At 42.0% G+C, this 11,810-nt stretch overlaps 1 protein-coding gene across 1 annotated transcript in view; it reads right to left on the minus strand.

The window, feature by feature from the left end:
* ptpn11b (protein tyrosine phosphatase non-receptor type 11b) overlaps positions 1–10,195 on the minus strand; it is a 57,092-nt gene extending 46,897 nt beyond the window's left edge. The window contains exon 1 of the mRNA XM_066691235.1: positions 9,813–10,195. Coding sequence (XP_066547332.1) covers positions 9,813–9,826 — 14 coding nt within the window. The 5' untranslated portion in view covers positions 9,827–10,195. The remainder of the gene's footprint in view (positions 1–9,812) is intronic.
* Between the last annotated feature and the right edge of the window lie 1,615 nt (positions 10,196–11,810).

The raw sequence follows: 11,810 nt of genomic DNA on the forward strand, positions 1-11,810 counted from the left end.
TAAAACTTTTCACCACCTATATGGAGGATACAGGGTTTCCCCCAGAAAACTGCATGGGCATGGCGGTCCGTTTCAGATTTGTTGACGGTGGGGGAGGGGAGTGGAGCAATGGTGTTTGTGTTCAAGTTTACATTTTTTAATTTTTATTTCTCTTTGGCAAGATCATTTGCTCTTCTGTGCTTGCTCCCAGTGACACAAGTCTTCTCCAAAGACACTACTGTGGTGCAGCTTTAGCAAGCCAGTCAAATACAGTCAGACATTCCTCAGAACATATAGCCAACTTTCATCAGACAAGTATCCTGGAAGCTGATGCCTTTTAAAGTTATCTGTGAGAGTATTGTATTATAGCACACCTATAAAGTGTGTATGCTGCTGGAACAGACACATGCATTTAACTATATCTATTTCTATCTATAAAACCAGGCTTCAGAAGGTGAAAAGATGCACAAGAACACAGTATTTTACCACTTCTAAGACGGCTGAAACATTAGTAACTGCAATGAAATTGTGAGAGAACGGGGGACGAAGTCTACCTTCACTAAAGGAATCTTTTGCTGCGCCACAGCGAGTCTACAGCCTACAGCACGCCACACTGGAAGCAGACGATGTGCTCCTCCCTAGATTCAGCTGGCAGCCTCTTTCAAGACCTTCACAAACCGCATTGATTAAAACCACTTGGCTTATGGCCCAAGATCAGTTATGATCCCTCAGCGTTCATAAGCCATTACCTAGGATGATATCAGGATCCATTGCATGGCAGGTAGATCAATGTCAGGTTTTACCTCCACCCCCCCAAGCTGGAAGATCTTGTTTAATTTGTTCTGATGACGTAGAAAAGCAAATGCAGTGTGGGTGAACACACAAGCACAAAAGACCCAAAATCTTCCATCAGCTTGCAATTCTAGGCAAAAGTATTCACACTCCCTCCATTTGAGGCAAGGCTACTCTGTGATTTATTGTGTCGGATAAAAACATTTTTCTTATCAGTGAGGTTTTTGAACTCCTGAGCCGAGGGTCATGGGTTCAATCCCAGGTGGGGGACACTGCTGTTGTACCCTTGAGCAAGGTACCTTACCTAGATTGCACCAGTGAAAACCCAGCTGTATAAATGGGTAATTTTATGGAAAAATAATGTGATATATTGAAATAATTGGAAGTCGCCCAGGGTAAGGGCGTCTGCTAAGGTATGTAATAATTCCTGATGTCCCCTTCATTGCTATACCTAACTGTCACTCCTCATCATCAGCAAGTCTTGACCCTTCTCTCATGGTGCTAGCATACAGTAGTCCTGACAGTAAAGTCTTCTCCGTCTGCTGAACACATGGGTTTATGTTCCAGAGGATATTTATGTCAAGTGGAATGTACAAGATAAAAAAATAAAAATAAAAAAGTTCCCAGCATTACCAACTCTTCTGAAACAATTATGGTAAAATAAAAGTTAACAAAACAGCACAGGTTTCAGTGAAACGTCACTCTTAAGCATACAATCTCTTGGCCACGTTTAAAAAAAATAAATAAAAAAAACATTTTATTAAAAAGTACACTCTAAAAGCCCTAGCCAAATAAGCAAGGGCAAGGTAGCTTTTAGTCACTTATTTCTGTTGCTCTCTCGTTACATTTCGTGCTATTATTGATTTTGCTATGAAGTTATTCTGTGACTTATAAGCGGAGTTTCATCATCTCGGATCTCACAGATTTACCCTAACGTATGGCACTCACAGGCACAACGCTCTGGAAAGCTATTGTTTGTTAAATCATTTATTCTCGGCACCACTGGCTACATTAAAGATGACCAGTTCACTCGGGGAAACGGCAAGCTGAACGTTTCTAAGCTACAGGTTTGTTTGGTTGCTGGGTAACACAGCATTCTGGCATTGTGACATCAGACCAAGTGCTATCCTACATCAGCTTGCCAGCTATGTGAAGTACAGACCATAGTGGAGTGGAATAATGATACAAAAGAAGTATAGATTTTTCATGTTTGTTCCACAAACAAAACTTTTTTTTTTTTATCCAAGATTATAAATCAAATCACTAATTTATCCCAGGTCTTAATTAGTTGCTAATTGAAAGGTACTTATAAAACCAAAAGACACCAGACCGCTTGAGGACTGGAATTGTCCAACTCTGACCTAGAAGGATAAAAGGTCCAACTCAAGACCAAGGTCAAGCTTATGAATACCGAGCCCCAGAATGGCTCCTTTCAGAGGGAATCTGCCCTAGGACTCTTGTGGCCTACTGCTAGGGCTGACTGGAGTTTCATACTGTATCTTTATTTTTAGATGGCAGAATGTGCCCGGCGTGTTGTGTTTATACTTTCCTTAATCGGTTACTTGACTGTGGTTCACCTCCTGACACCCTAAAGGAAGCACATGGGCTTTTTCTTGGGTTCATCACAAATGTATAAGAAACAAACCAACTTACCGAAGAAACAAATACAAAAAATATACATCTCCCTCATCAAATAATAGCAGCAAATTAAAAACAGAATAATACAATTGAAAAAAGTCTCAGAATTCCTTCTCATGTGATCTGCAGGTTCTCCCAGTCCAGCCCGCAAAACACACATCATATTTCCCAATACCATTTAATAAAAACATGACTGCATATCAACTAAAAATAAACTAAAACAAACATACAAACAAAAACCTTCTACCCAAAGGTGAGCAAGCCACTGTCCACACTTGCTCACCCCCCTGAGTGGAAAATCCCAGCAATGCATCACACATCCTATTTTGGTGCTAAAGGGGGAAGTACAGGGGCATAAAAATAAAGAAGATGAGGGAATCATTAATGCTATTTTAATATACTGCCATTATTAAGCCAGCTCATTACGATATCCCATGAGTCAGCATTTGCTGTATTATTATTATAACTCATAAGCAGATTTTAAAACAAAAAATGTGTGTGTGTGTGTGTGTTGCTTACTGATAACTATTGCACTGTAGGAGAGCCCATGTTATAGACCATGCGTTGTGTAAAAGTGCAAACCCTGTCCGAACCTCTAAGAATGGATCTGCCATTCCAGGGAGGGTTACCTGTGTAGGTCCTTGTATTTCACACAACCATTTCAGTCAATTTATGTCACTCCATAGAAATCCAAACACATTGTTTTAATTTCCTTATTAAAAAAATATATTTTCATATTATTATGTGTCATTTAAAATATAGGAAGATACATGGTGAAGGACTGTGGAGATTTTACCCACTACATTATTTCATATACTGTAGTTGTGTGATGCAAAATTGGCATTGTCTAAATGGACAGGGGATGCCAAGCAGGCCAGATATAACATGGATTTTATTAATCTAAATGGTTTACTTGAAATGTGTCTTCTACCAATATAGTTTTTCTTCAATACGCCTTTTCAAAGCACAACTCGAGTGGCCTTTCACCATTTTCTGCAAGACAACTTGCAGACTTGGAAAGAACCGGAACCGTTTCCAAACCACCAGAGCTGAAGAGTGCGAGTCCAGAGGCCCAGGGACCGTTCCCTTACGAAGAGTCAGGTAGAGTTTCACATTCAGAGAACCATACTACCCGTGGAACAAACTGAATCATCAAACTGGAAAAGAAAGAGAACAAAAACAGCAACAGAGTGTTTTGATAGACGGTGTGGTGAGGAACATGTATACATTTTCAATGTTTTAATTCTTAATTTTAACATCGGCTGTTACAGATCTCTCTGCCAGTACTGCCTCTTGGGCACAGCCCTTGAGTCCACTGAATTCCTGGAAATTTTGCTAGGCTATCTCCTTTTCCACCTTGCTTTGCGATTTCCTGCCTCGGTTAGCTATCGCATGAGTGTTTACAGGAATGAGTCATTGCCCCACACTTTAAGAGAGTGCATAAACTACTTCATTAAAATACTTTCCCTCCATATTTCCCTGCTTCACTGCTGAACTCTGGCTGCGTTCGCAAATGAGAAACACAGACGAGTTCCAAGCGCTTCCTATTCCAGTAAAAAAAATACAACAAAAAAAGAACAGACAGAGCTGCAGAAGGCCATCGAGATCTGACTGATCACTTACAGGCACTACCCTACATGGTACACACCTTCCCATTGGTGGGTTTCTCACACACTGTGTCACACTTGTAAATCTACCAAGCAGCAGGACAATAAAGATACACTTTAAAACTCATGGTTGGCCTTGTTAAATAAATTAAACGGCAGCAAACATCTTTCCCTGGCTTCAGGCGGCAGAGAAAACATCCAGCAATCACACAAAACAAAGAAAATGTGGAGAAAAGAAACCTGCTAATCTACCTGATAATATGATGCAATTTTAGAAACCACATGTCAGTTTCTTATTTCGCCTTATTTGAAAACCTCGCTCCAGTTGCCCTTCACTTCAACCTGTAAACCCTTATATAATCTTCGCCTGTTCCCCCCGGCTGGGAGGCATTCTTCAAGGCTGGCTGACTGGGCAGACTAAGTGTATGACAGCTTTATGGCTTTCAGACCCAGCAGACTGGCAACAGTTTTCCAGTTGTTCTACCTTTAATAAACTTGCTACCAGATGACCTGCATAGATGAAACTCTGCTCTGGTGGAAAGCTAATTTTTATCTGTGGGAACTCCTCCGCACGCAAGCAAAACACAAACGTATTTCCATCACCGTTGACAACAGACAATGACATTGACAATCACTTAGCAGCAAGGCAGGTATCAAGTATCCAATACAACACCAGTTTAAAAGTTCTCAAACAAGTGCGTGTGTTTGTCTTCCTGGAAAAGAAATAGGCTGGGGACCATCTGATTGTGTTTGTTTGCTTAAATGACTTTCCCTGTGGAAGCATTGTGAAGTACAGTACAGCTAGAGTGAAGCCATGGCAAAGAACCGTAAACGCACGCTAGAAGCATGATAGAGGACTCGGCGTGGGCCAACTGCACATTCACCGCAACACATTGTCACAAGGGAATAATTCTCCTCAGTCTCTCCTTTAAACAGCAGCCCCATTCAATCCACGTTCTCATGCATGATACTAGGCGGATTGCAACAAACCAGTACTAGTGGGAGTCTACATGATACGCCCAATAATACTCACCGTGCAGAAGGGATAAAAAGATGCATTTATTCTCTTATTCTTATGCATGGTTCCTTCTGTGTACTCCCATACTAGCGATGTGACGTAGTAGACATAAATCCAATCCATCTAATGTGGATTTTATAGAACTAAACATGACTGACATAAAATAATCACATTTGTTTAAACAGAGTACGCTGCTGCAATATGGACAAACAATTTATTTGAAATAAACTAATGAAAAAAATCACACCACAAAACAGAATATGTACAAGCAAAAAATAGGCTAGATTTTTGACTAATCAGTCTTAACTGAAACGACTTTGGACTGTTCCCAAGTATACAATCATGGCGCATGTGCTTAGATGTGTTTAGTATTCGACCGAGTTAGGATTTGCATAAAAATGTGCAAAGTTTGACGTCAACGAATGCAGATTCGAACATCGTCACAATCATATCCCACAACGTACAGGACCTGCACAATACCTGCACTGAACAACTTTCCTGTGCAGGGTGGTGTGAAAATGACAGTGGGATTGCCAAGTCCCATACAGAGCGATGTACGCCGAAATCAGTAAAACTGACCTTTTCAGTCCATCTTTCCCACTTCCGGGATCGCTCTCTTGGGCTACTCTTAGCTGCGAACAGCTGATTCTGGCCTGCAAGGCTTTTTTCAATAAAAATGTATAATGGCCTGGATGACATAAAAACCTTGACCTGTCTTTAAATGCAGGCAGTGCAAAACCCAGAATTGCACACAGCTTTTCCTCTGCAAGAGGCTTCTCACATCGACCAAATGGAGGCCATCAAGTAGTTGGTTGTAATTTACTGCTGGATGACAGGTCAAAGATTGAATTGAATCTCTGCCAACAGTCTATACAAAAAATGAATCGATTGCCCAAAGAGAATCCAAGTAAAATCACAAAAAACTCAGGTAAAATATAGGCCATATACTTATTTATTTTCTCTCCCTAGCATATCTTTACCGAACTTGCCCCTTAAAACTGTGACAGTGAGTTTGATATAATAAGGAAGAATTTAAAAAAAGCCTTGAGAAAAAAGCTCTGAAAACAACCATGATGAAGTTTCACATCCTGTTAAAGAACACAACAAATCTAGCAATCAACCCCCAGGTCAGGGCTTCAATGAAGCTTCAAGGGGGTGACAGTAGCCCCTGTGCTTCTCCCCTCCTCTGTGTCTTTGATAAACAGCTGTTGCCAGCTTCCAAAATAGTCAGAGCTCTCCAGACTCGGACAGCAGTTGGCAAAGCCGGGCTCTCAATCTGAACAACAATAACTATCACCCCAGCGTTCATTTTCCACTCCAGATCTCGCTCAGATCAATACCCCCCTAATCTGGATTTAGACCTACAGAACAGGAGACTGAGCCACACTCAGGGTATGCAGAAATCAGGGGTCAGACACAACAGCACAGTGCAATTGCACATTTTTTAGTTTAAATATTTTGTAAAACATTGGCTCTTGCATACAAAATAATTATACAGGCATATATCAGGAATGACCTAATGTGGAACTTCATCTCGTATTATATTTTCTGTGCTTTGTCTCTGGAGAATTGATTTGCACCGTATGGCGCAAGAGATCTACAGTGTTGAAAGGACCCATTGTTACACTGCATACATTTCACTGATGGGGATATCTAGATAAAAGTTTAAATAAAAGTCTGATTCTCTAGGCTGTTGTGTTTTTTCTTACTAGTCCTGCTCTATCGGAGTGCACTTATCGACACAGTTGATATAACGCATTTGGTCTCAGTGCTGTCTCAGGAATCTGTCTCCGACTCTGTTCCCCTTTTCCAACAGATTTGTTTAAGACAGGATGAGGATACCTGTGCAAACACACACACACTGTATTTATTAAGGAGAGCATGTAAACAAATGCCGTCTGTAGAGGCCACACACAGCATTACGCCAGACTGAATCAACCGGACAGAGACAGAGCGAGAAACAGAGACACTGAAATCTCAATCAAGATGGGGCTTGAACTATTCCAATCTGTAACTGAACCAATAGCCTGTGCAGCAGTGGAGTGTGGGGTCCACTTACAAAACAAGATTTCTCTCAATGGGACAAGCACCTAATTGAAAACGGCAAGCAATGCATGCAGGGCAGAACTGGGTCAATATCCACTGATGAAAAGAGTTCCTTCACTCTGCTGGTCCAGAGACTCAGTTCACTGACCTCTACTGACACCATACAGCCTCAAGACCCGATCACTATAAAATCTATTTGGTCAACAAAATTATAACACAACAAAAACATAACTACATTAACTATTGGAACACAAACACATAATCACACAGCAAAACATAATCCTATCTGTCCCTAAAAAGACAGTAGGCTCGAGCTACATTTGTCATGCCTATAAAGCAAACTGAATTGAACTGAATTTAATTAAGAGACGGAGCAGAGAGAGAGTGAGACAGAGAGAGGGCAAACTTTCAGACCAAGTGCACTACATTATCCTACAAAATAAAAGACAATATCCAAAGCAATACAGCAGTTCAAAGTACAATTCAATACAATACGCTGTAGTGGCTGGCAACACTAGCTGAATTGCAGTCAAACTGTAATCAGTAGCAGAGGGTGAGGACACCATGTAAAGGCCTAGCCAAAAAGGTCAGCCAACCCCCTCCGCTTAAGCGACTCGACAGACTTACAGCTCCTGATGTAAGTGGATACATACATACATACATACATACATACAAGCATTAATACAAACGATTCTCTTACTAAAATAATAATCTTTTACAAAAAAAAATACCAGCAAGTCAGAGCCAGCTTGCCTGCATTTAAGCTATGTCCACTCCTATCAGAATGTGTTGCTATAAATAAAAGTCTGGCACTGGAGAAGAAGAAAGGTTTTTTATTCTTTCAGCTTCACCCCGTAATTAATAACTCTGCAAGAGCGAACCCTTCTATTCTGAACAGAAGGATAATCCTTTAATCTCTATCAAACACACTTTGTTGCCAGTTAATAAATGTAAGAATTATCCTATCAAATCCCTAAAAATGACATCACTGATGCTGCTAAAGCTGAAGACGTGCTCCGGAGTTCGCCCCATAGCGAAAAGTCTGGCCACTACTACAGGCGAGGGATTAGACTAGTGCCAGCACCGCAGAGCGCACCGGGTTCACACCTGTTAGAGCAGGGGTTTTCAAACTGGGCCTGGAGGACCCCCTGCCCTGTTGGTTTTTGTTCCAACCTAGGTCTTAATTACTTAATTGAATGGTATATTGCTTTGTTAGTTCAATTAAGGATTCAATTAAGCAATTAAGACCTCAGTTGGAACAAAGACCAGCAGGGCAGGGGGTCCTCCAGGACCGGTTTGAAAACCCGTGTGTTAGAGCAGTTCACGCCAGGCACACAAAAGCAAAGAGATGCAAAGAGGCGAGGTCCTAGAACTGATGCCCCCTTGACTATACAGTCATGTTCATTCCAACACTTCAGCTTTTACACCACTTCTGTCTTATTGACAAATGGGCGATTCAGCAATATTGTCACCGAGAGGTTGGACACATCTCCAGCAGGACACCCAGGAGGGTTTTCTTTCTGGTCGCAACACACCGAGAGACGTGGCATTCGGTATGAAAGCGATTTGGCCCTGTATCAATTCAATAATAAGTGTTCCACTGTGAACCGGAAACCTTTTAGACTAATGTGAAATGCATCAGATCTCTCCTACAATACAACCACTCTCTGGTGCTTATAAGATACACGTATACTGTTGCAAATCAGAACTGAGATGTGCATTGAAGATCAGATTCCACCAGTCATATTTTACCTTCACGGCGTCCCAAAACACCTGGAAAGACACAACATGGATAAGGTGTAGCAAACTCCCCATACAAGACCAGCCCCTTAGCTACTGCTGTCCTGCTGTCCATTTCAGCTCAGCTTTTGTTATAAACTTTAAAGGGACGAGAGAGACATTTTGATTAGATTCCAGTATGCACCAAAGCAAAGTTAGATACAAACTTCAGAAAACCACAGCAAACGTATCAATCAGAAATAGTGAAATGAAGTGCAAGCTCCCAATGGACAAAAACTACAAACGTCGTCGAGAAGGTGTGGGTTGGTTGGGGTCAACACAGCGTTAGACAGGTTACTTGACTCAAATAAACGTTGTGGCGATGTCGCAGTACAACGTTATAGTAACAAGACCGCCACGCTGCCACAATGTAACTGGGACCCAACCCGCACGACTGGTGGGAGTTACTTTAATGTCCTGTGCGGCTCTTGCACCAGTGAAGGGTCTAGACGAGCATCGACAACCCCCGCCAGTTTGACGACAGACCGGTTGAAAGTCAATGTCACTCCCAGATCAGACCGGGACACGGCGGAGTGTCCGACTGGGAGCTCGACGGCTCCCTCAAATATAACTGGGAACAATGGCAGCCCCGCCAGCATGTACCCAGTGCTGGGCTCACAGGAGGATGCCATCTTCCGCTCAGAGGACCCCCGACCCCCGACCCCACAGCCTTCACGACAGCGTTACTGCCCGGCCAGGGCCCGGCGGGAATCAGGCATCTGGAGTAAACGCAAACCCCTGGCCGGGCGACCGCAAGTCGGATATGGAATCAGGTCCGACCGGGGGCACAAGACGCAGCGGCGGGGATACTCGGCTGTGCACGAATGTCACGTCCGTACAGTGGTATCATCATTACTATTAATATTATTCACAATAAACCAGTCCCCCCCCCACACCACCAGCGCTGCAAGCTGCCCTTTTCAGGTTGGCGGCGAGCCTGGCAGTCGCCTTACCTGCGAGAAGTCATGGCGATGTGGGCGAGCGGGACAGATCCAGACGAGCCGGACTGAGACGCAGGCAGACACGGTCTCCAGTTGCGTCCGTGTCCTGGCTGCACAATGTGGGCCTCTCGGATCCCAGTCTGAGACCCCGCCTCTGGCGGCCCTCGGCCGGCTCTTAAACGGACAGTAACCCGCTGCCAGGGCTGCCAGACACTTCTCTCCAGATCCCCCCGCTGGCATCACTGTTTGGAAACCTCATCACAAGGGACACACGTTACTCACTTTCAGTCAGAATGACTTCCACCTATTTTGTCCCCCGTGGCTTTCATATTCCTTGGCTTTTCCCCCCAATCTGGCAACCCTGTTAGCCTGTACTACTAGTAAAGGTACTATTAAAGTGATTCTTCAAATAATCAGAAACCCTGCTACTGTGGTATTAATAAAGAGGTGTTGTTTTGTTTGCTTTTGGCATTTGTTCTACCTTTCAAATAAAATGCTGATAAAGTCTTATCTGACACACCCTTATGTTTGGTGTTATGGTACCATGGATGGATACGGGATAAACACAAAACACATTTTCCAGGGTGTGGTTTGTGTTTAATATATAATATTGATTATAGTACATTGGACTGCACTAATAATATTTGTAAGAATTGGTCAATACTAGCTGTAGCGATGTTTCTATCAAATGCATAAACAATATATACTCAACATTGATTTCTAATGAGGTTAGGGGTGATGTTTCTTCTTGGTTAATTACAATGTGATGAGCTGAACATTGATTCAGGTCATTTTGTTTTGTTTATGATCAGAGTAATATTAATCTGTAATTTTTTCAGGATTGTGCTGGGGTTATGGTTTCAGATTTATATGGGTTGAGTTGCACATTGGGCATTGGTTCAACATTTTGTTTTGGCTATGATTGGCTATGGTATTTGGGCTCTGACATTTTTGTTTCAGCGTTTTGCTGGGGTAAGGATTTAGATTTTATACTCAGAATTGAGTCAGCTTTGATTTCGTATTTGAACATTGTATTTGTACTGAGAAAACTATCTGAGATGAATTCTGAACAACGCTGGAAAGCTACAACCTAATGTTGCTCACTCACAGTAAATGTATTCTCACGGTTTTTTGAAGTGACTTAATAATAATGTGAGGATTATTATTATTTTTATTATTACTGATCATACAGTTGGAATAGCCAACAAATATCCCTTTAATATTGTATAGTTTTAGGCTTTTGGCTACCTGAATTCACTTGCTCATATAACAACAAGAAATAATCAGAGGAGATTCAGATAAAGCTACAGCTCTGTTGGCAGGGAAGCATCAATTGTCTCTCTCCTCTCCAAGTCTGAAACTGAATCCAACCGTGGCACCCCAATTAACCCCCCCAGCCCCAATCAATGCTGCCCACTATTCTCACACGGGGCCAACCTTTGACCCGCTCACTACCACCCCACCCCCCGAAACACACACAACAGACAGACAGACAGACACACTGCAGCCCCTATAACCAAACCGTGTCATATGTCAGCAAAAAGTATCATACATGACCAAAAGTTATTATACGGGAGCAGAAAATGCCATGAGGAAGCAAAAATGTAATACACGACCAAAAGGTATTGTACCCAAACAAACACTGTTATACACAAGCAAAAAACACATGGGATTGATACATTGTCATATGCCAGCCAAAAATGCCATACAGAAGCAAGAAATGCCAAACACGACCAAACAAATGTCATACCAGAGTAACGAATGCCATAAGCTACCAAATAGTGTCATGCAGGACTAATAAAAAGTGTTGTATACATAATTCATATTTACACATAGGAGTAATTATTTATTTAGTATGTTGCCCTACAGAAGCCTATCTGTAATTCTGTAAAACTGTGCTATAATACACTGTCCTGTACTGTAATACACTGTGGTGTACAATAATACATTATACTGCACTGTAACACAGTATTGTAATAGTACACTACATTGTGTAGTACAGTGATATAC

This window comes from Amia ocellicauda, chromosome 18 (genome assembly GCF_036373705.1).
Source record: "Amia ocellicauda isolate fAmiCal2 chromosome 18, fAmiCal2.hap1, whole genome shotgun sequence".
Lineage (NCBI taxonomy): Eukaryota > Metazoa > Chordata > Actinopteri > Amiiformes > Amiidae > Amia > Amia ocellicauda.